The 22,814-nt window shown below is 43.9% G+C and overlaps 1 protein-coding gene across 2 annotated transcripts; it reads left to right on the top strand.

Moving 5' to 3' along the window:
- Positions 1-12,087: 12,087 nt before the first annotated feature.
- PRSS23 (serine protease 23) lies at positions 12,088-22,476 on the top strand. 2 transcript variants are annotated; one of them, XM_032641660.1, is made up of 3 exons: positions 12,088-12,235; positions 20,965-22,021; positions 22,096-22,476. In XM_032641660.1, the coding sequence occupies exons 2-3, from the start codon at positions 20,978-20,980 to the stop codon at positions 22,147-22,149; spliced, it is 1,098 nt and encodes a 365-aa protein (XP_032497551.1). In that variant the 5' UTR covers positions 12,088-12,235; positions 20,965-20,977; the 3' UTR covers positions 22,150-22,476. The 2 variants fall into 2 exon arrangements, with proteins under 2 accessions (XP_032497551.1, XP_032497550.1); XM_032641659.1 differs by having other exon boundaries at positions 20,965-22,476.
- Positions 22,477-22,814: the final 338 nt, after the last annotated feature.

Raw genomic sequence — 22,814 nt, 5'->3', positions numbered from 1 at the left:
AAATTCTAAATTATCATCTTGATGATGATCAAGAACTACGAGTGTAATTGAAAAAGTATCTCACGACCAGAAGTTCTCTCTGAACCATATTAATAGAAGCCATAACATGGTTTTATATCATGTGGCACAGTTTACAAAATACTTCTACAGACATTACTTCATTCCTGTTTTACAACCCTGTGAGATCAGTAGGACAGGAATTATCAGCCCTGTTCTACCAATAAGGAAAAGGTAAGGTCTAAGAGAGGCTAAGCAACTAGCAAGTTTCCACAACCAAGTAGATGACAGAATTAGAACTAAAACCCAAGGTTTCTGAGCCCTAGTCCAGAGCTCTTCCAATTATTCTGTGCTACTTACCTTAGGCTAACAGATAACTTCTTCCCTGGCCTGTGATTGATTTAGCAAAGGACTTAATGACCATTGAATCCCCACCTCAGTGATATGAAGAGAGGTCTGGGAAGTGGTATTACTGTCTTGCTCCTGAGAGACATAGGAAGAGAAGCTCCTCTTTTTTTTCCTCTGGATGTAATTGGATATGGTAATTGCAGAGCCAAGAGAAGCAGAGCTGGAGCCTTGAGTTCCCCTTACCTGAAATCACCCTACCCTTGAACTTCTTGACGTGTGTGATAATCAACTTCCTTATTGTCATTTAAGCCAGCGTAAGTCAGGGGTTTCCATTACTTGTATCTGAAACCATTCTAACAGGAACAATATGGGAAACTTTATGATACATGGATTTGGGGTAGAGAGTCCTGGGTTTGAATCCCTTCTCCAACATTTCAAACTGGGAATTTTACTTAACTATTTAGAGCCTTGCTTTCTTACCAGCAAAAGGAGGGATATGTGTTCCTACTGCTCAGAGCTATTTGGTCCAATACAATAAGCAGTGGGAAGTGTCTGGTACCTGGTAGATAATAAATAGCCATTATTGTGAAAATGAACTTTATACTAATGCTATAAATACTTTTACCAAAAAAACTTTTTAAACTCTAAATTTACACAAAACAATTTTATTGGTTCACTCATGCTTTCTACTCTAGTCAGGCAGGTCTTAGAGTAAATACAAAGGTTGATTCCTAACAAGCTCAGATCAAGAATACTCAAACTCTGAGTGAACTTCAATTCCCTGAAGATTTGGGATCATGGGGCAGGGATGAAAGTGTTGATAATAAAATTATGATTGGGGCTGAGATTGGAGGGCTGCTACCAGGACTGGAATTTGCCTTGAAGTCAGCAATCAACTTTTCAGAGTGGTCTAACAAATCAAAGACTTGTCATTTATTTGTTCTTAATTTTCCTGCAGGAAGGGTTTTAAGCATTAAATAGTTTGATTTTATTGCATTGCTTTAAAAAACAAAAAAGAGGAAAAAAAAGAGAGACATTGCCATCTCTTGTTCTGAAAGAGAAGATAGTTTGGATAACCTCACTTTACCGATATGCAATTTACACAACCATGAGGTCATAATGGTTTAGCACAGGGCTGGGCCTTCTGGGTCTTCCTGGATTGAAGCGAAGTACCTTTTGCATTTCAACGTTAAAACAAAAAAGTATCATCTTGGGATGGTGTCACATTGCTAAGAAGAGCTAATTTTTTGCTTGTTTTTATTTTGCTTTATTTTGTTTTTGCCACAATTACAAAGAATATATTATATAGGTTAACTTTCAAATCTGTTTCTTGAGATTTATTATATGACTATTTTATTTCTAAGATCTTCTTAATGGAAACTGTACTGTTAATTGTAGCAATTTGGAAACACTGTACCTTTCTTAAAATGTCTATTTAAAAAAAATTTTTTTACGTCTTTATTGAATTTGTTACAATATTGCTTCTGTTTTATGTTTTGGATTTTTTGGCCACAAGGCCTGTAGGATCTTAGCTCCCTGACCAGGGATCGAACCTGCACCCCCTACATTGGAAGACGAAGTCTTAACCACTGGACTGCAAGGGAAGTCTCTCTTAAATTTTTTATAGAAGACAACAATCACCTAAAAGGGCTTACCTGGTGGCGCAGTGGTTGAGAGTCCGTCTTCCGATGCAGGCGACACGGGTTCGTGCCCCGGTCCGGGAAGATCCCACATGCCACGGAGCGGCTGAGCCCGTGAGCCATGGCCGCTGAGCCTGCGCGTCCGGAGCCTGTGCTCTGCAACGGGAGAGGCCACGACAGTAAGAGGCCCGCGTACCGAAAAAAAATAATAATAATCACCTAAAGATGGGGTCAGAAGCAGATTGGAGGGTGTCAGAGTTTTAAAGGAGGAGCTAATTTTTATTGATGGCATAATCCCCAAACTACTCTGTTACCTATTACTCTTCTGTTTAATGGAGTGAACCTACTGCTTATGTGGCAAGTAAGGCCTCGCTCTGGCTGCACACAGTTGTCCAAACAGGCCCTCGGCCAGCCTTGAGTAAAGAGATGAAACGCTCGTGTGCTCTAGGAAAAGCCAGAGGACCCACGCTTGGGCCACCAGGGCAGCATGAGGCTGGCGGGTGGAGCAGCTTCAGAGCCATTTCTTAACAGTTCTGGCTTGGGTCTTGATTTTTCAGGGACGGGGACAATAACGTGAGCAACTACTTACAGATCCCACAAGATCTGGGAGCTAAGTGTCCTCACTAATTTTAGTCTGCTGGAAACCCGGATAAAGTCACTCCTCCTTGAAGGGAGTCCCCACCTGCAGCTGCTGGTGTCAGTACGGGAATCTCCTCCCAGCGTGACCTTCATTGCTCTGTCACCCTGAGAACTCGCCCTTCCCCCAAGAGCACAAGCTGCAGTCACCGGCTCCGACACCCACTTGCCTCCATGTGGGTGAGTCCCCACCTCACACCTCACCCCACCCCCAGCTCCTGTGAAAGGACTTTCTCTGGAATCGGCCTTTCTGGTCTCAGGTGAAGAGTCAGTTGGCTTTCCAAGGCGTTCTGTGGGCTCTGAAGTGAAAAGAACACGGATGACTATTCTTGTGGTTTCCCTAATCTGTGTACCAAGGGGAGCAGAAGCCAGTTGATCCTGTGTTTGAAATAAACCAGGTTACTGGTCTGAAAGAGCAGGAAGCAAATGGCTTCCATAGATACAAACCTGCCTGCATTAAACCCTGGGCTGGCCATCCTTGCTTTGCTTTCAAAATATGAGGAATCACTACCATTCCCAGGGATGGCTATGGAATGCCAGTCCTGGTGAGCAGGCTTGTTTTTCAGTAACTCTCCCCTCTGCTGAGGTAAAGAAAGACTAGAGGCCTCGGACTAGGTCTACGAAGTGCCCAAAAAGTCTGCTGAAAACTAAAAATAAGTCTCAAATTTATCTCACTGTTGTCTGTTTTCAAGGTCAGATTGGCTGATGATGTCAGTCCAAACAGCCAAACAATCTTCCCTGTTACCCCTGTCCAAAAGGCCTCCTCAATTGGGATACTGGGATTGACATATATACACTAATATGTATAAAATGGATAACTAATAAGAACGTGCTGTATAAAAAAATAAATAAAATAAAATTTAAAAATTAAAAAAAAAAAAGCCCTCCCCCATCACCTACAAAATGCCATGTATTTTGGGTCATGCTACAACAGTGTTTTGGGCTGGATGTGTAAGGGCTACAAAATAACCAACACACGGCACCTTCCTCAATTAGCTTTTACACTAGGCGTATCCAAAGAGTTGTTTTTGTAAATAATAATAATAAGTAGCTAATGAGTAGAATCAGGCACCACATAGGTTGAGAAGTATTTTGATGCATTTCCTAATTTAATCCTCACCATAACCCTGGGAGAAGGGGACTGTCACTACCCTATCTTGCAGATGAGGAAATGGAGCCTCTCCCAGTGTGCTAGTTATTCTCTGTCTGCCTCCCAGCAATTCTCCACCCTTCACTGCCCTGCCCTGTGCCCAGGAGGCTGAGCCTTACGGACAGCACAGCCCAGCTCCCTTGTGAGCTGACTTTGGCAGGCTCCAGAGATCAGAGGGTGGGAGAAGAGGTCAGGGTGTTTCTTTCCCACTCATCCCCTTTTTCCTGCAGCGGCTGCATTGCTCCATAGACACACGGCTCCTGGCAGCAGGCCCTGGACCTGGGCGCTCACTCCCCCAGCTCTGCTACAGCCTTCCCTCCCTCTACTTCCCATCCCAAGAGCAGTGATGGCTTCCGCCTGTTGCTAGACACTGGGTGCTCTGTCCTTGCTTGTTCCCTCCACCCTGTCCTCACCTCCACAAGTAGCCACTTCAATAAAATCTCCTCATCTGAACCAATCAAAGGCAAATTGGGTTTCTGTCAAGATCCCGACTGATACATCCAGCAAAAGAGATGCAGACCAGAGATTCAAACCCATAGTATTCAGTGGTAAGGGAGAAGAGAGGTAAACTGATAATAAAAGAAATAAAATTATTAGAGCCATGAGAACGTTGTAGAAAGTGTTATGGGAAATCAAAGGCCAATTAAAAAAATACTTTGTAGGGCTTCCCTGGTGGTGCAGTGGTTGAGAGTCCGCCTGCCGATGCAGGGGACACGTGTTCGTGCCCCGGTCCGGGAAGATCCCACATGCCGCGGAGCAGCTGGGCCCGTGAGCCATGGCCTCTGAGCCTGCGCGTCTGGAGCATGTGCTCCGCAACGGGAGAGGCCACAACAGTGAGAGGCCCGTGTACCGCAAAAAAAAAAAAAAAAAAAAAAACTTTGTAGAGGATGTGACACAGTGTTAGGCCTTTTAAAAATGTATAGAAGTAGATTTAGAAAACAAACTAGTGGTTACCAAAGGGGAGAGGGAAGGGAGGAGGGACAAATTAGGGGTATGGGATTAACAGGTACAATCTATTATACATAAAATAGATAAGCAACGAGGATTGACTACATAGCACATGGAATTATACCCATTATCTTGTATAACCTATAATGGAGTATAATCTGTAAAAATACCAAATCACTATGCTGTACACCTAAAACTAACACAATATTGTAAATCGACTATACTTCAATTTTTTAAAAAAGTAGAATTGAGACAAGTGGATATGAAGGAAACAGTTTCAAATACAAGCAAAGGTAATGAGGCAAAAAAGCACAAACCACGTGTTGGGAACAGAGGTGGTTCACTCCTGGAAGTGGGGCTAAGCTTATGGATGGTTTTTCACAAACTGTATCCTACAGAACTCCACTGTTCTATGACATATTACTACCATATTGAAAAACAAGGGGCTTCCCTGGTGGCGCAGTGGTTAAGAAGCCACCCGCCAATGCAGGGGACATGGGTTCAAGCCCTGGTCCGGGAAGATCCCACATGCCACGGAGCAACTAAGCCCGTTCACCACGGCTACTGAGCCTGCGCTCTAGAGCCCTCAAGCCACAACTACTGAGCCCGCGAGCCACAACTACTGAAGCCTGCGCTCTAGAGCCTGTGCTGCGCAACAAGAGAAGCCACCGTAATGAGAAGCCCACACACTGCAACGAAGAGTAGCCCCCGCTCAACAAAAGTAGAGAAAGCCCGTGTGCAGCAACGAAGACCCAACACAGCCAAAAATAAATTAATTAAATTTAAAAAGCAAAAGAATTTTGCTCATTCATCATTCAATCGTTTATTAAGTAAAAATTAATGGAGCCTTTATCCTGAGCCAGGCTCTGTTAGACTACAGAGGGAAACCATAGGGACTAGAAGAACAAGACAGAGTTCCCACTCATCAGAAAATCTGGACCGGGACTTCCCTGGTGGTCCAATGGTTAAGACTCCATGCTCCCAATGCAGGGGGCCCGGGTTCAATCCCTGGTCGGGGAACTAAGTTTCCAGATACCGCAACTAAGCGTGCAGGCCACAAGTAGAGAAGCCTGCGCACAGCAATGAAGAGCCCACACAGCCAGAAGGAAGGAAGGAAGGGAGGGAGAGAGGGAAGGAAGGAGGGGGGAAGGAGGAAGAAAGGGAGGAAAGAAAGACTGTATAACAATTTTTAAGAAATAAAAAGCTCTGGACTGCTTGAGGTTGAACATGAAATGAAAATATATAGTTACAATGTAAGCTATAATTTCAATACAATTCTCTGAAAACAGAGAATGAACTCCTTATCTAGCAATGAAGGGTTTGGAAGCCTTCAGAAAAGAGCTGATGTTTAAGCTTAAAGGATGAGTAGAATTTGCCAGGAAAAAGGAGAAACCTCATGAAAAGACACTGAATTTGAATATCCAGACCCCATACTTAACTGCATAAAAGATTACTCCTTATAAGACAGAAAAGAAAGAATCCAATATATATGGATAAATATGAACATAAATTAAAAACGAAAGGATTTTCCAAAAATGCCTTTTAAAGTTATAGAGATTTGGAAGAAATTTTAATAACGTAAATGTAAAGAGAATATCAAAAGGTTTTTAAAGTCTATTTCAAGGCCAGCAGCTCTGCTGCTTCTCCTTGAGTTAAAGGAAGAAAAAAAAAATCTTTTTTCTCTTTTGTTCTTGATCATGAGATCCAGTATGCAAGTTACAGTACATCAGAGAAGTCCAGCACTGGCCTCCGGAGACTTTCTGAATTTGAACAGAGAAAATAAGAAACACACAGTTATTTCAAAATGTTTCTAATTTTTCAGTCTAGAACACTGCCCACGGTATACAGGAAATTGCCAAAGCCTGTTTTTCTTCCTAATAATTTTAGATTGCTATATGTAGGATTAGAGTAAAGCCTTCCTTTGCCTTTTTTTTGTTTTTGTTTTTTTGAACAGCTTTTTGTTTTTTTTCTTTTTAGGTTACCATATGTACCAATGTGACAATTTAACTCTACAACTACTTTATATTTTAAGGTTTTATATAACTTTACATATTTATATTCATAGTGTACTGATTACTTATATTTCCAAATGAGTAATCTATACGTAACAAAAACAGGAATTTTTTTAAAGTTTTAAGTGCAATACAAATACATTTATTTTGTTTTATGAAGTGCTATAAAGATGATTTTTAGTGGCTCTTTTTGTTAGCTTTTTCTTTTTTTTAAATTATAGGAGTTTGTTGTGGTTTTATTTTTTATCATGCAAGGTTTTAAATCCCACCATCATGAGACAAAAATCTGGTTTTGCCCTTAAAACACTGACAAATATATAGACCTGACATTGTTAGCGTTCAGTAGATGTTTGTTGAATAAATGAACTGATGGTGCCATAGGGAGATTGGAAGAGGAGACAAAAATCCAACCCTGGCTCCCATTTGAATCTGTAACTCTTCCTAAATTCAGTACAGGCAGCCCTCTGTATCCATGTGCTCCAAAGATTCACCTAACCATGGATCCAAAAATATTTGAAAAAAAAAAAATCCATAAAGTTCCAAAAAGCAAAACTTGAATTTGCCACACCAGCAACTATTTACATAGCATTTATACTATATTAGGTATTATAAGTAACCTAGAGGTGATTTAAAGTATATGGAGGATGTTTGTAGGTTATATGCAAATACTATGCCATAAGGAACCTGAGCATCCTTGGACTTTGGTATCTGCGTCAGTCCTGGAACCAATCCTCCATGGATACCAAGGGATGACTAAACTAGGAAACTCTTTGTTGCCTACAAACCAAACCTATGACAAAAGACTTGGGGTTGAACAAAAGTCTTAAGATAGTTTTTTTCTTGGAAAGCCTGGATTAAACTTTTTAGCATTGATACTATAACAATTTGATTGATTCATTCACTCATTCAACAAATTTTAAAACATTTATTAAGCACTTAGAGGAACAGTAGTAATAATTAACAATAGGTAATACCAATTCAGAATTTATTTTGTGCTGGCCCTGTACTATGTGCTTTGTACTGATTATCTCACTGAGTCCTTACAACAGCCTGAAATAAGCTCCATTGTACAGAAGAGAAAAGTGAGGCGCAGAAAGTCACATAACTTGCCCAGGATCACCCAGCAACTAAATGAATTCTAAATTGAGTCCAAGCCAGTCAGACTCCAGAGTTCCACATGCTTTGCTACCCTAGGACTACATGCTGGGTGCCCAAAGATAAAAATATATGTGGATCATGCTTCCTTAAGAATTACAATGTTGTAGACTCAAAGACTGTAAGAGCAGGTCATCTAGGCTCTCTTTTTACAGATGCGAAATCCAGGTTAAGTGAGGTGATTTATCCAAAGTCACCCAGACAGGTTGAGAATGCCTCTCTCCCAACCCTGTGTTGTCTCTCACTCCATTTCTCTTTTCACTCACTACACAGAGCTAGAAACCGCCACTTACTGACTGAACTCCTAGAGCCATATTATCACCACAGAAGTAAGAAACCAGATGGAAAGGATTTTTAAATATGTAAATTTATCTCCTTAGAAATAATCCTCATTGATACCTTTCAAACTGGCAAATTGTTGAAGCTGCACGCGGATCTCGGCCTCATGAAACATAAGCACTAAGGGGAGGGATAAATTAGGAGTTTGGGATTAACATATACACGCTACTATATTTAATATATAAAATAGATAAACAACAAGGTCCTACTGTGTAGCACAGGAAACTATACTCAGTATCCTGTAATAACCTATCATGGAAAAGAAGCTGAAAAAGTATAGATATATATGTATTACTGAACACTGCGCTGAACACCTGAAACTAACACAACGTTGTAAATCAACTATACTTCAATTAAAAGAAAATCAGCACTAACATTGAGTTTAGCAGTTTATAGAGTGGGCGTTGGGTCTTCCCCCTCCCTGCCACACCCTAGGTTTCTAATTATCTTTCAGTCCCATCTTGTCTCCTGCACTGAGGCCATGTAACAGGTCATTACTAAGTGATTGCATAACTGGAACAAAAGCAAGATAGAATCAAAAGGATATTTTGAGCTCAAGAGACAGCAGCCACTGATTCAACCTCCTGATTGTTAGCACAAGAAAAGGCAGGTCTGGGAAGCAATATAACACAGCAGAGCCTGCTGAAAGAGTAGGACAGACTGGGCAGAACTCACAGCCACATTTCTTAGTGGTACAGCACTGGGTAACCCATTTAACCACTTTGAACCTCAGTCTCACATGTAATAAAGTATATTCCACACTACCTGGCACATAATATACATTCAACAAACATAGCTATAATTATTACAATCCCATCCTAGTTCTGCCCTCTTCATTCACCCCCAGATTGCCCTCATTTACACAGTGGAGGAACCCAATGAGATGTTTGTTGAAGCTTGCTCAAGTCTTCATCCTCTGAGTTGCAGCTCAAATTCTACCACCTCATGGGAGACTTTAGCACCTGCCGGAGTGGGAATTAATAATTCCCCCTTCCATGCTCTCTAGCTGTAGCCTGATCCAGCCTACATCTCACTTTCTCCTGTATTTGATTTTGTTTCGTTTCTATCCAAAGCATAAATTCCTTGAGATGAGGGATATTTGCTTTCTTTCTCACAGCCCCTGTACCTTATACAGCACTCGCTAAATGTGTGGGCCTTGCCCTGAATGCGTTTTTAACAACTCAAGTGCCATACTCATGAAAAGTATTTGAGAATTACGATTATAGAGTTGAATTGAGTTCTTAAGCAGTGAGGGTTCTGCTTTATCTGGTGGTATTTTTTTTTTCAGGTAGCGGAGTGGGGCAAATACAAAAAAATAGCAAATATCTAGGCTCAGCCTGAGGACTCCTGCTACACAGGGCATTTCTCTTTGGCGTCAAAGTTCTCTACAGATCTGTTGTTGTTGCTGTCCTTATGGCAATCGCAGTGACAACCTTTGAGCCAGGTAGCATCCTCTCGTTTTACTACTGACAGCTCCAGGAAACAAGAGAAGTGGGTGGAGCTTGTTCAAACCCACAGTTCCACAGGTCATCTGTAGTTGGAGCTCCTGTCTGGGTAGGGGGCGCTAGGCCTGAGGCTGGCTCTGGGAGTGGAGCTAGGAGAGGGCACAGTGGGCCCTTCTGCGCTTCAGTTGCTCTCTCTGAATGATGGGAATAAAATCATCTTGTTCTCCAAGATTCTACTTCCCTAAATTGGTGACACTAATTTCAGAAACCACCAGGACAAATGAGCAATGAATGTCTAAGTAGGTTGAGGTGCTCCTGAAGGATGGTGCTCCAAAGCAGAGAGAAGGCACGTTCTTTTTACATAACAGATGTGACAACAGCTAATATTTATTAAGGGCCTACTGTGTGTCAGGCCATGTGCTAAGCGTTTTATGTGTATTAATTCATTCATTTCTTCAAACATTGCTATGAAGTAGTCGCCATTTTACTGAGGAGAAAACGGAGGCACAGAAAGGTCAAGCCAAAAGCTACACAACTAATAAGAGGCAGAGCCTGGAATAGTACTCACATAGTTGAATGCCACTGGCATACTCTTAATTATGTTGCTGGACTGTCTTCCTGTGGCCATCTCTTTATTTTGGTGCCTAACACAATGCTTTGCATGTAATAGGTGCTTTGGGAAGTCTCTCCCTTCTTCCCCTCCTTCTAATTCCAACCCCGCCTTCTCTATTAAGTTAGGTATTTGACTTTCAATGGTGTTTCTCCAAATGGAAGCTGGAGAGCCAAAATTTATTTTTTTCATAGTTATGATTAAAAAAATGAATATGAACACATTCTGGATCATTGGGATAACCATCTGATACCAAGTACTGCCTTGTGATCTCAGTGCCTGTGTGAGCTATGCCTTGCCACCAACACTTACCCCTTTACTCGTTATGCTAATAAGAAAGGAATAGCACAAATTTAATCTCTAATTATGTATCAGAGTCAAATGAAAGCCAACTATTACAATAATATAGAGTGTGAGCAGAGGAGGTGTGGTACCTGGAAGGGAGGAAAGAGATGAGAAAATCGAGTCAATACAGGGCCCTTCCCACACCATAAGAGTCGTAGAGCCACGCAGAGCTCAAATGTACTCACACCTGGGCAGTCAGTACCACATGTTGCTAGTAGTAGTTGTGTAAACATTAGTAATTTAAATTTTACAGCTCTGGGAGGAGAATTTTATATTTAACTTATAAATTTGTTTTGGTTTTATTCCAGAGTTGTTCAAAAGCTATGACACAAGCTTATATCTCGTTTTATGTTTATAGTAATGCAACGTTTTAAAAGAAAATAATTTAAGCCAGGAGTGGGTTGGTTTAAGAAAATTTTGCCCTTAAAATAGTGCCCTCGTATTTGAGAATCACCACAGAGCGACACGTGTTGGGGCTTTCCTATTTAAAATCGGTGGCAAACACAAGCACCTTGGTCTGTCGTTAACACGTTGGTGTGAAACAGCCTGTTAAGTCCTCTCTTCTTGAGAGCAGACTTTGGTGGGAGACAGGCAGGCTAAAGGGCTTCACAGAAAAAAAAATGCGGCCTCAGTGCATTGGGGCAAGTCATTAAGCCCTGAAAAACCTCCTCCCCTGCCTTACCTGTCAAAGACGGGTTATCTGTACCTTCTTTGCCCGTTCTGTGGGCCGCTTGCCCACTGGGTGAGGAGGTGGCTCCACCCGCTGGTGCCCTGATAGAGAGAGCTGAGGCCTGTGGGCTCCCTACCCAGCCGGTTACTGGAAGCTGCCAAGTCCCTGCCCTGCTCCGGGCCCCAAGCACCGCACTGGGCGCTGCTGCAGGGGATGCAAAGCATTGGCGGTCCTGCCACCGGATCGCGGGTTTCCGCCCCTTTGAGGGCCCCGAGAGACTGGGTGAAGCGGGAAGGAACTCGGGCATCACCTCAAAACTTTGAAAACTCTCAAAGCGCATGTGGGGTGGGAAGCGCACAGGCTTCTCTCCAACTCTTCAAACTTGCGGAGGGGCTTTTCGCGCACCAGGTGTGGCCCGCGGCCCCAGATCTCGGCCGTCGACTTTAGGCGCCCCTGGTCTTTGCGAGCAGGCGGCGGACCGCAGGCAGCGAAGGCCCCAGGCTCGCTCAGGAAGGGTTGCGCGGGTCCCCAGCCAGGGCGGGCCCTTCCCCGAGAGCCGGCGCGGGCTGGCACGGAGAGGCCGGGACAGGCGATCGGCGCCGGGCCACCTGCGCGGGGCTGCAAGGCCGCGCGTCCTCCCGGCTGCGCGCCCGGCTCGGACCGGTTGCGGGCGGCGAGGGGCGGGGGCGCGGGCCGCGGGCGGGGGGCGGGGGGGGCGGGCGGGTGGCGGCCGAGCGGCTTCCCCGAGAGCGGAGGCGGGGCGGGCGGGCTCCGGAGGCGCGGGGGGCGGACCCGGCAGCCGCCGGCACTGCTTGCCCGCCCGCCCGCTAGCACTCAGTCGCGCCGCCAAGCCGGCATGGGAGCTGCGCGCGCCCTCCCGGCCCCCACACCTGTCTGAGCGGCGCGGCGAGCCGGGGTCCGGGCGGGCGACCCGGCGCGGGTGAGTGAGGGCTCCGGCCCGGCGGGGGCCTTGGAACAAAGGGCCGGTGGGCGCGAGGCGGGGGGACCGCGGGCTGCGTGGCTGGGGGGACGGCACCGGAGACCTCGCCTCGGCTACCCTCGGGGCTCGAGGGGTGCGACCGGCGGCCTGGGGGAGCTCCGCGGAGACTCAGGAGCTGCAGGGCATTTGGAATCACGCAGTGTCACCCGTGGATCGGGTGGGGAAGGAAAGTTTTGCAACTACCATCTCGGATGCTGGGTGGGAGTAAAGAAAGAGCCCGCTCTGGGCACGCTGTCCTCCGGCTGGAAGATGACAACGCCGGCGCCTCTTACGTGCACACACAGACACACACACACGCATACCCTCACTTTTTCCCTTGAGTTTTGCACATACGTATTCCAACAAGATCTGAACATTAATTTTTAAATCCTGGGCATGTGATTGTGAACAAACCCTAGCAAGCAAGGAGACTGCAGCAAAGAGGCTCTTTTCTCTGGTGCCTTGATTGATAACCCTGCGCATCCCTAGAAACTACTGTCCGTGAACAATCAACAGTTGCTGGAAGCAAATATTTCTTCCTGAGCCTGTGGACATTCATCACTAGTTAACGTTTAAAAAAACAGTTTGAAAAAAGTTTCAAAAATGTTTTAAAAGAGGAGGGAGAAAAATTATTTAGATGAAGGAAAACTACCACTCCCCTCCGGAATACAAATTAGGTTTGCTTTCGAACATCTCATGAGAAAGCGGCTGATAAAAAAGCCTGTTTGTTTAATTCCCTTTTGGGTGACATCCATGAGACTTCAGAAACAGCCCCTGGCTGATGGAAAGCTCCTGGTTGTTCAGGATCAGTGTTGGCTCAGGGTTGCCTTCTCTTAGCTTCTGAAACTGAACTTGAGGGGTCCCTGTGCCATCCTTAGGAGCAGGTAGGCCAATGCCAGAATCGTTTTGACGAGGCCCTGTGGTAAGGAGTTGAATTTATGGTTTGAAGTCAGCTGTGGCCAAAAGCTGAATTCCAAATTAATATCAGGCTATTTATTGCACTTGTTTCAGAATCATACCTGTGCACAAGAGGCATTTAAAATAGACCTTATAACTGCATCTCTTAAGAAGTCTGTCAGACAGGAGTGGATTGGAGGTGGAGTGGGCAAAAGGAACTTAGGAACTGCCACGAAAGCCACTATCTGTACTTGTGAAAGTGTTTGTGATCATATGTACACCGTCTGCATTTGAATAGATTGTTTCACTTGTATTTTTGCCACTTAAAGTCAAGAGATAACTTGTCATCCTTTCCATTGCCTGAACTGGAAAGGAAGCATTTTTCCAAGGTAACTAATATGGATCTCATTTTTGTAACACTGACAATTTATTCAGGTAGATGGTGAATGTGGGTGCATTTTTCTGTCTGTAGTATAAGTGCCAAAGTGCCCATTAGTGGGTCTGAGAACACTTCTGGCCCCTGTCTGCAGTGTTTAAGAGTCTCAGGTTCTCCTGCACATCTTTTCTCATAGATCCCTTAGGATTTAATCCACCAGCCATTATTCATGCCTAACTCCCCTCCCCCGCCCCCAACTCCAGGGAATTCGTTTCTCATGGTCTCACCATTGACAGTTTTATACTCTGCTCTTGTTCTGCTGCCAGGTTTGTCCCAGGCTCACTAGGGTAGTTCATTTTGCCTAAAATCTGATAGAGAAGAAGTTAAACTTCATTTGACCACAAGATTATGTTTAGGGTAGCTGGGCTTGTAAATACCCTGCATTTCTTTCCTGTACAAGACTGTAATTCTTAAACCATTATGTGATTAGGTTTGTTTCCCTTTAACAGGTTCTGTGCCTCAGGAAAATGAGAGCATGCCTGGCTGCAGAGTATTCCCAGAGCTTTGTTCATTTCTAGCTATTTGCTTTAGGAATTAGCATGGTTTCACTGTTCAGTATCCCTGGGCAGAGAGTCCATGGAAAAACCCTTTGCCATCCTTCCAGATGGTGTCCAAAACTTCTGTCCTCACAAACTTCCCTACTGTTTCTTCCTGTCATTACCGTTTACAGTGGTCACAGGAATTCAGATGTTGTACAACAGAGAACTTATATCCTGAGGATTAGATTTTCCCTGCCAGCACTTCTTTGCTATAGGAGTTAAACCATTATCCCAAACACTTGCCCTCTTGAGGAGACCTGTGTTGTTGCAGTTTTCAAGGTGTAGAACTGGCAGAGAGCCATCTCAGTGCCACGGTCTCCAAGCAGTGATTGTTGTCTGCACATCTGCTAATATGCAGTGTCCCTTCACTGTAAGGTTATTAGTGGGCTTATGAAGTGGCAGCATCTTCATAAGGTATAAATATTTTTAGACAGTGGACAGAGGGACAGCGGCTCATGGTGAGTGTTGGGACATGGAAAGTGTAACCCTCTTGTGAGTCAGATATACTGAGCTGGAAAAGGAATACTGTTTCCATATTACTAAGCATGGCGAGAAAATATTTGCTTACCTTCATTTTCCATTCTTTGTCATTTAGGTGAAGTGATGCATGAAAATACTTAGTTGGGAACTTTAAAAGATAATTATGTATCTAAGGACTCCTTATCCAGTAAAGGCTTATTCCTAGAAATGAAATGTTGTAGACCTGAATTATTTTGTCCAGATTTTTTTTAATTAATTCATTTGTTTTTAACTTTTTACTTGATATTGGAGTATAGTCGATTAACAATGTTGTGATAGTTTCAGGTGTACAGCAAAGTGATTCAGTTATACATATGCATGTATACATATGCAAGAATTTGAATTCTTTTTCAAATTCTTTTCCCATTTAGGTTGTTACATAATATTGAGCGGAGTTCCCTGTGCTGTACAGTAGGTCCTTGTTGGTTAATAATAAGGATAAGATTTGGAAATGTTCATTCCTTTTTTAAGGTGTGAGTTTTCCAGACAGTTCTATAAGGATAAAATGATTCATTTAAAGGCAGGAGAGAATTAAAAATTATGTGACCCATTAGTTACTTTTCCAGTAGTGAGATTATGACTGTTTTCATCCTAGAGTATTTATGTTTAAATAAACTTAAATGGGCATAGCTAAGGTTTACCAAGAGTTTATAAAAATGGAAACAATAATTGTCTCCTGGGGAATTATCCTAGTATCAAGTGAATTGGGAAATTAATGCAAAGCCACCCACCAAATTTTAAGGTGTTTTATTAATGGGGAAGGGGTCAGGGCAAGGTATAAATGCCTTAGGAAAGGCCCTGAGTTGAAGTAGGGTGTGTCCCTCCCTCCACCCCAAGACTTTGCTAAGGGCTTTCTCACCTAGCCATCCTCTACTCCATTCTTGAAAGCTGCCCTCTGCTGGAGGCCTTTGTTTCCTTTGCAAACAGATAAGGGAAACCTTGCTGTCCAGACAGGCAAGAGATTAGCATGATAAATTTTCCTTTTCCTTTCCCCTTGTGCCTCCGCCTTCCACAATTCTTTGAGTAAAAGCTCCTGAGCAGTAAATGACAGTGCAGACGCTGTCTATAAACAACATAATGCCTGACCTGGACTTTTGTGTCCCTGGAAAATTATAAAATGAGAGAATCTTGGACCTGGAAAGACCAGAGCTAGAAGACTAAGAGATCATTGTTCATAACAATTTCTAAATCACCCTAAACACACATTCGGTAAAGGAGTGAGTAACTTATGAAGCTTGTAACTTTAATACCGTTGTCAGTTTAAACCCAGGTGGGGACCTGAGAACATACAACTTTCTCTTCCAATTTCTGATCAGGTATTTAAAAACCAAATCAATTTGGAATAATTTGACCTGCATTAATTTCTAAATCTGAATTAAAGTTTTTTTTTAAATACAGTTTTGTAGCTTTCAGAGTTAGATAGAAACTTTATTTATTTTAAATTTATTTAACTTATTTCTTTCTTTTTGGCGGTGTTAGGTCTTTGCTGCTACGCGTGGGCTTTCTCTAGTTGCAGCGAGCGGGGGCTGCTCTTCTTTGAGGTGTGTGGGCTTCTCATCGTGGTGGCTTCTCTTGTTGTGGATCATGGACTGTAGGCGCGCAGACTTCAGTAGTTGTGGTGCACGGGCTTAGCTACTCCACGGCATGTGGAATCTTCCCAGACCATGGCTCGAACCCGTGCCCCCTGCATTGACAGGCAAATTCTTAACTACTGCGCCACCAGGGAAACCCTAGAAACTTGAATGAAGATATAAAATGTTCTCAGAATAAGGTCTTACCACACAAAATAATGAATAGAGTTGAAATAATAATATAGAGAACTTGTAAGCGATGCTTCAAACTAAGAGAATTAGTGTTTTTGACATATCTGAAAAGTTTATTTTTAAGGGATTAGAGCTTTACCCTGCCCTGTTGGTTTAGCAGTTTTACTTATAGATGGCTGACTTCTCCTAAACTGGTTGACTGCCCAGAATTTCAGTTGTGAAGGCTCTGGATTAGATTAGATGCTATTCGTCTAGAGTCTTAATATTCTAGCCATAGTCTGCAGTAGGCTCTTTACTGCCCTCTAACAGCATCCTGTGATCTGTAAGTGGTCCGGGAGGCCCTTGGCAGAGTCAGCCCTCATTTTGCTGAAGAACAAATTCGATTATGTGTGTTGAGAGGCTGGAGTGAAGCTGTGGCCAGTGAGAGCCAACACGCATACCCCAGAAAAAGACTTGTTCCTGTGTCTCCACACCCACTAACTGGTTTCTAAAAACAGTGTTTACTTTTTGAAAGGCAGACATTTTTCAAAAAGGTATGCCATGGTGACACATGTGAAATGAGGCATGCTTCAAGGCCTTGGAAAGTATTTTTTAAACAGGGCTTTACTATACAGGGGAAGCACTTGGAAAGGTGAAATTAGAATCAATTTTGCCTGAGAGGGGGTTAATTCATTAAGACAAGGTTCCTATATGGATGTGGGGGTTTTTGCAATTTTAGTACATTAACAATGTTATTTATTTATTTATTTATTTATTTTTGGTTGCGTTGGGTCTCCAACGTTGCTGCACACGGGCTCTCTCTAGTTGCAGGGAGCGGGGGCTACCCTTCGTTATAGTGCACAGGCTTCTCACTGCAGTGGCTTCTCTTGTTGCGGGGCGCAGGCTCTAGGCGCGCGGGCTCAGTACTTGTGGCACACGTGCTCTAGAGCGCAGGCTCAGCAGTTGTGGCGCACGGGCTTAGCTGCTCTGCGGCATGTTGGATCTTCCCAGACCAGGGCTCGAACCCGCGTCCCCTGCATTGGCAGGCAGATTCTTAACCACTGCACCACCAGGGAAGTCCCTACTTCAGCTTATCTTAAGAAAGAACACACAGAATCCAGAGGTCCAAGCTGCCAGGTATTCCTATTTTCAAAATATTATTCTTGGGAGAGAGAGAGGAGGAGATGAGATAGTATGATCTTTATATTATCATAAGTTGTAGATATTTTCAAGGGGCAGGAAGAACATGACAGTTAAAATATGCTCGTATTATCAACTAGAACATGCCTTTTGAAATTCTAAATCTGAAATTTGTATGTTAATTGGATCCTAGGAGTACAGAGTGCAAATTATTTACTGCAGTAAATAATTCACACTCTGTAAGACTGTGCCAGTGGCACGTGTCTTTAGCTTTATCCATTCGTCCAACCGTTGACATTGTCTATTGGCTGGGGTGTCAGGGAAGAGAATGGTAGGAACGAGTCTGAAACTAGTTCAAATACACTTTTAAAAATCCATCTAGGGGGCTTCCCTGGTGGCGCAGTGGTTAAGAATCTGCCTGCCAATGCAAGGGACATGGGTTCGAGCCCTGGTCTGGGAAGATCCCATGTGCTGCGGAGCAACTAAGCCCGTGCACCACAACTACTGAGCCTACGTTCTAGAGCCCGTGCTCTGCAGCAAGAGAAGCCACCACAATGAGAAGCCCGTGCACCATAACAAAGAGTAGCCCCCCGATCGCCGCGACTAGAGAAAGCCCGCGGGCAGCAACGAAGACCCAACGCAGCCAGAAATAAATAAATAAATAAATAAATTTATAAGGAAAACAAAGATAAGCTGAAGTAAACTTGGCTTAACACATCAGTTGCTCAGTGTTAACAGGCATTAATGTTCTCCATGTTATAGTCAAAGTGAGGAGGGTGTGGTATGTACGGGTCCAAGATGAAGCCCTGTGGGAAATACATGATTCCTCCTAGTACATATCACACGTGGCAGGGATTCTGGTGTGGTGGGGCATTTCGTCACCTACACAGCAACTTATACAGAGAAAAGGCTGTCCAAGCCCTAGGTATGTCCAAGGTCTGGGTCCTCGGCTAGGAGATAAGAATAATCAGAGACAACCATCCCCTGAAGTCTCCTGAAGTGTTGTCCTCACCACACCTAACCCACCCCCAAAGTCCCCCTTAGGGAAGAGGGCTCTACCTGCGTTAGCATCCCCTCCCTCATCCATTTAGAACCTTTAGTCCTGGCAGTACCCTCAACCAGCACAAACACTTGTGTGCACATACACTTGCCCCCCATGATTTCAAGGATTTAGAGAAATAATTAGATATATTTCCTCCATGCCAAAGGGCCCAGGGACCCTTCCTATTTGGAAAAATGGAGAGAAACAGTTTCAAGGAATCAGGAAGTCCCAAGGAATTGGCTTTTCCAGGACTTCATTTCTTTCTTTTCCAGCCACGCACTTGACAGAAGTGGAATCAGAAAGTCAAGCAAACAGATCCCAGAGGCAGGTGGGGCAAGCACATACTGGAAAACATAATGTGTGCATATTGGGAGTATGGCTTGGCATGCTTGGCTGGACTAGATCAGATCAATGGGATTTTCCAGTTTTATGTAAAAGAAAGCAAAAGGCACCCAGAAGTTGCTAGCAGCTCTGTATTCTCAAAGAGGAAGCGTGAGAAGAGTGAAACAGTTTCTTCCTGACTCCCACTCCCACTATGTCCCACTAGCTTCTTAAGACCTAACCCCTCCTTGTCCTTGTTTTGGGGTCCTTGATTGCGAATGAATTAACCTACCTGCTATTCAGCTTCTCTTGAACAGAAGGTTCGGAGCCAGTCTGAGCCAACTGATGCTTCAATATTTATAAGAGTACTGCCAGTCATCTTTGTTGTTGTTGTTTCTCTAGTGGGATGATTATTCTGGGTCTTTAAAACATACCTTTCAGGATAAAATCCAAACTCCTTCATCTAGTATACACAGCCCTTCATAACGTGGCTCTCACCTGCTGCTTCCACCATGTCCTCTGTTCCACCCTTGCTGAGCTTAGTGTGTTACTGAAGTGACTTGTACTGTTGCCTGTCTCCTTGCCCTTGCATAGATGGTTTTTCCCTCTAAGAGTCCCCTTCACTCTCTTAGCAAATTTCTGTTCAGCTTTAACACCCATCTCAAGCATCACCTCCCCCGGGATGCCTCCCCTGTACTTCTTCTCCCCCACAACTGGATTCCACACCCTTTCTCTGAGCTACCACGTCATCCATGTGCATCTCTGTCATTAGCACTCAGCGTGCATCATTCAAAATATTTTTTCACAGATGTAGAGAACAAACATATGGATACCAGGATGGGGGGGTGGGATGAATTGGGAGATTGGGATTGACATATATACACTATTGATACTATGTATAAAATAGATAACTAATGAGAGCCTACTGTATAGCACAGGGAACTCTACTCAATGCTCTGTGGTGACCTAAATGGGAAAGAAATCCAAAAAAGAGGGGATATATGTATATGTATAACTGATTCACTTTGCTGTATGGTAGAAACTAACACAACATTGTAAAGCAACTATACCCCAATTTAAAAAATGTATTTTTTTGAGCTACACTAATCATTCATTCATTCACTCTTCATAAATACAAACTATCCATTCAATAAATCTTTGTTGAGTTGCTAGCATAGGCCCAAGTTCAAGGCATTTAGACTAGCTGGGAACACAGATGCACAGACCTGAAAAAGTAACCAATAGTTACTTGAAATAGGAATAGAAATAGTCACAGTGTGATACTTGATGCAATATTAGAGCTTTAGATCTTTGACAAAGACCCTGGTAGTATACAACAAAATCCAAAGGATGAAGGAATATTTGGTTTGTCAGAGACCTGGTTACTCTGAAACTAAACTTATAATAGTTAAAGTTGTTCTAAATTCAAAGCAAAGCAAAACAAATAAAACAAAAAAAGTCTCATTCCCTCTTCTCAATCACTCACCATTTAAAAGCAATCAGAGTCCCAGTAAGTGTGACACTGTGGACCCATCCCTCCTTGATGCCTTAGTCATTCAATAAACTGTGTAATTTAAATTTACCCTCGAGATGAGCAAGTTACTCTGAACATTTTCGAAGTACCTCCTATAATGAGATTGAGAGGAAGGAAGGAAAGAAAGGCAGGGGGACCAGGAAGGTAGGAGAGGATGAAAGTATAGAATCAAGCACAAAGAAGGCTCAAAATTGTATGGATATCAGGGCTGGTCAAGCAATTCATCTGTGAATTAATGACTCCATGCACCTGCCCTGCAGCAGGCCGTCCTTAGGGACACCTTAAACATCAAGGGGAATGAATACCCAATTTCATTTTGGGCACCCAGCCACAGGAACAAACAAGGTCAAGCCCTTGCGTTGTGAGTGAGACCATTACCTAGGGATTCCTCTCCACACCCCCGATTAATGAGCAGGGTTCACAGTCTTAAAACAATGACAGGCATGCCCCCAGGCTGCCTCCCCAGCAAAGGAGAGCTCAGCCCCTTGCCCTCCTGACCTGCCTGTCTTTGTTCCTGCAGGGTGGTGCTCAGCATGGCGGGGACCCCAGGGCTTCTCCTCCTCTCCATCCTCCTCTGTGCTGTTGGGCAGGTGAGCCCCTACGGTGCCCACTGGAAACCCACCTGGCCTGCCTACCGCCTCCCCGTGGTCTTACCCCAGTCTACCTTAAACTTGGCCAAGCCACACTTTGGGGCCGAAGCCAAATTGGAAGTGTCCTCCTCATGTGGCCCCCAGTGTCATAAGGGAAGTCCACTGCCCACTTATGAAGAGGCCAAGCAGTACCTGTCCTATGAAACCCTCTATGCCAACGGCAGCCGCACCGAGACACATGTGGGCATCTATGTCCTCAGAAGTGGTGAGGGTGAGTCTTCGGGAAAGTCTCGAAGGAAGCGGCAGATTTATGGCTACGACAGCAGATTCAGCATTTTTGGGAAGGACTTCCTGCTCAACTACCCGTTCTCAACATCGGTGAAGTTATCAACAGGCTGTACCGGCACCCTGGTGGCGGAGAAGCACGTCCTCACGGCTGCCCACTGCATACACGATGGGAAAACCTACGTGAAAGGAACCCAGAAACTGCGAGTGGGCTTCCTGAAGCCCAAGTTTAAAGATGGTGGTCGAGAGGCCAACGACTCAAGCCCAGCCGTGCCCGAGAAGATGAAATTTCAGTGGATCCGGGTGAAGCGCACCCATGTGCCCAAGGGTTGGATCAAGGGCAATGCCAATGACATCGGCATGGATTATGACTATGCCCTCCTGGAACTCAAAAAACCCCACAAAAGAAAGTTCATGAAGATTGGGGTAAGCCCTCCCGCCAAGCAGCTGCCAGGGGGCAGAATCCACTTCTCCGGTTATGACAATGACCGACCGGGCAACTTGGTATACCGCTTCTGTGATGTCAAAGATGAGACCTATGACCTGCTGTACCAGCAGTGTGACGCCCAGCCCGGGGCCAGCGGGTCCGGGGTCTACGTGAGGATGTGGAAGAGACAGCAGCAGAAGTGGGAGCGAAAAATTATTGGCATCTTTTCCGGGCACCAGTGGGTAGACATGAACGGTTCTCCACAAGATTTCAACGTGGCTGTTAGAATCACCCCTCTCAAATATGCCCAGATTTGCTATTGGATTAAAGGAAACTACCTGGATTGTAGGGAGGGGTGACACAGTGTTCCTTTCTGGCCGTTCTTAATGGTCTTCTATTCTAGGAGAGGCCAAATTTTGTCATTGGTGTGTGTGTGTGTGTGTGTGTGTGTGTGTGTGTGTGTGAAATGTGTTATAATATCTTTTACCTAATTTTTTAAATTGCAAGATGACTGGCTGTATTATTTGAAAACTGGTTTGTGTATCATATATCATTTAAGCAGTTTGAAGGCATACTTTTGCATAGAAATAAAAAACATACTGATGTTTGGGTCAATAGGGAAGATTTCGTGATTAAGTTAATCTTTCACCTTTTGAGAACTTTGATTTTTATTTTACCTGAACTTGTTTCCAAAGCTTATATTAAATACGTGGCATATGGGAGACACAAATTCTTATGTGTGTGTTTGCGTGTATTTTCTCCTGAGGTTCAACTTGCTTCATTTTGTTCCTTTTAGTACCTAATCATTAATGTTTCCAGGCAGTGTTCCCCACCACATACAACTCTTAGGAACTTTCACAGTACTTTTTAGACAGGCAGTTATAATATTTTGGATTTGGGGGCATTTGCACAGAAGTCCTAGATCAGTAAAATAATTTATTGATTACATTGGTACACATATTAAACTGTATCCTACAGTAAGTATTCCAAGCATCTTTCAGTTTTGAAATAGTTTCTCTTCTGAAGACTCTTGCTGTTCTTTCTGGGAAGCCTCGGCATGTGGCTCTG

The sequence above is a fragment of the Phocoena sinus genome, chromosome 8 (genome assembly GCF_008692025.1).
Source record: "Phocoena sinus isolate mPhoSin1 chromosome 8, mPhoSin1.pri, whole genome shotgun sequence".
In the NCBI taxonomy this organism is placed as follows: domain Eukaryota; kingdom Metazoa; phylum Chordata; class Mammalia; order Artiodactyla; family Phocoenidae; genus Phocoena; species Phocoena sinus.
This window is presented reverse-complemented; position numbering and strand designations above follow the sequence as displayed.

What these genes read in the sequence shown, in the direction of transcription:
- PRSS23 (XM_032641659.1), top strand. Translation starts at nt 20,978, where the DNA reads ATGGCGGGGACCCCAGGGCTTCTCCTCCTCTCCATCCTCCTCTGTGCT.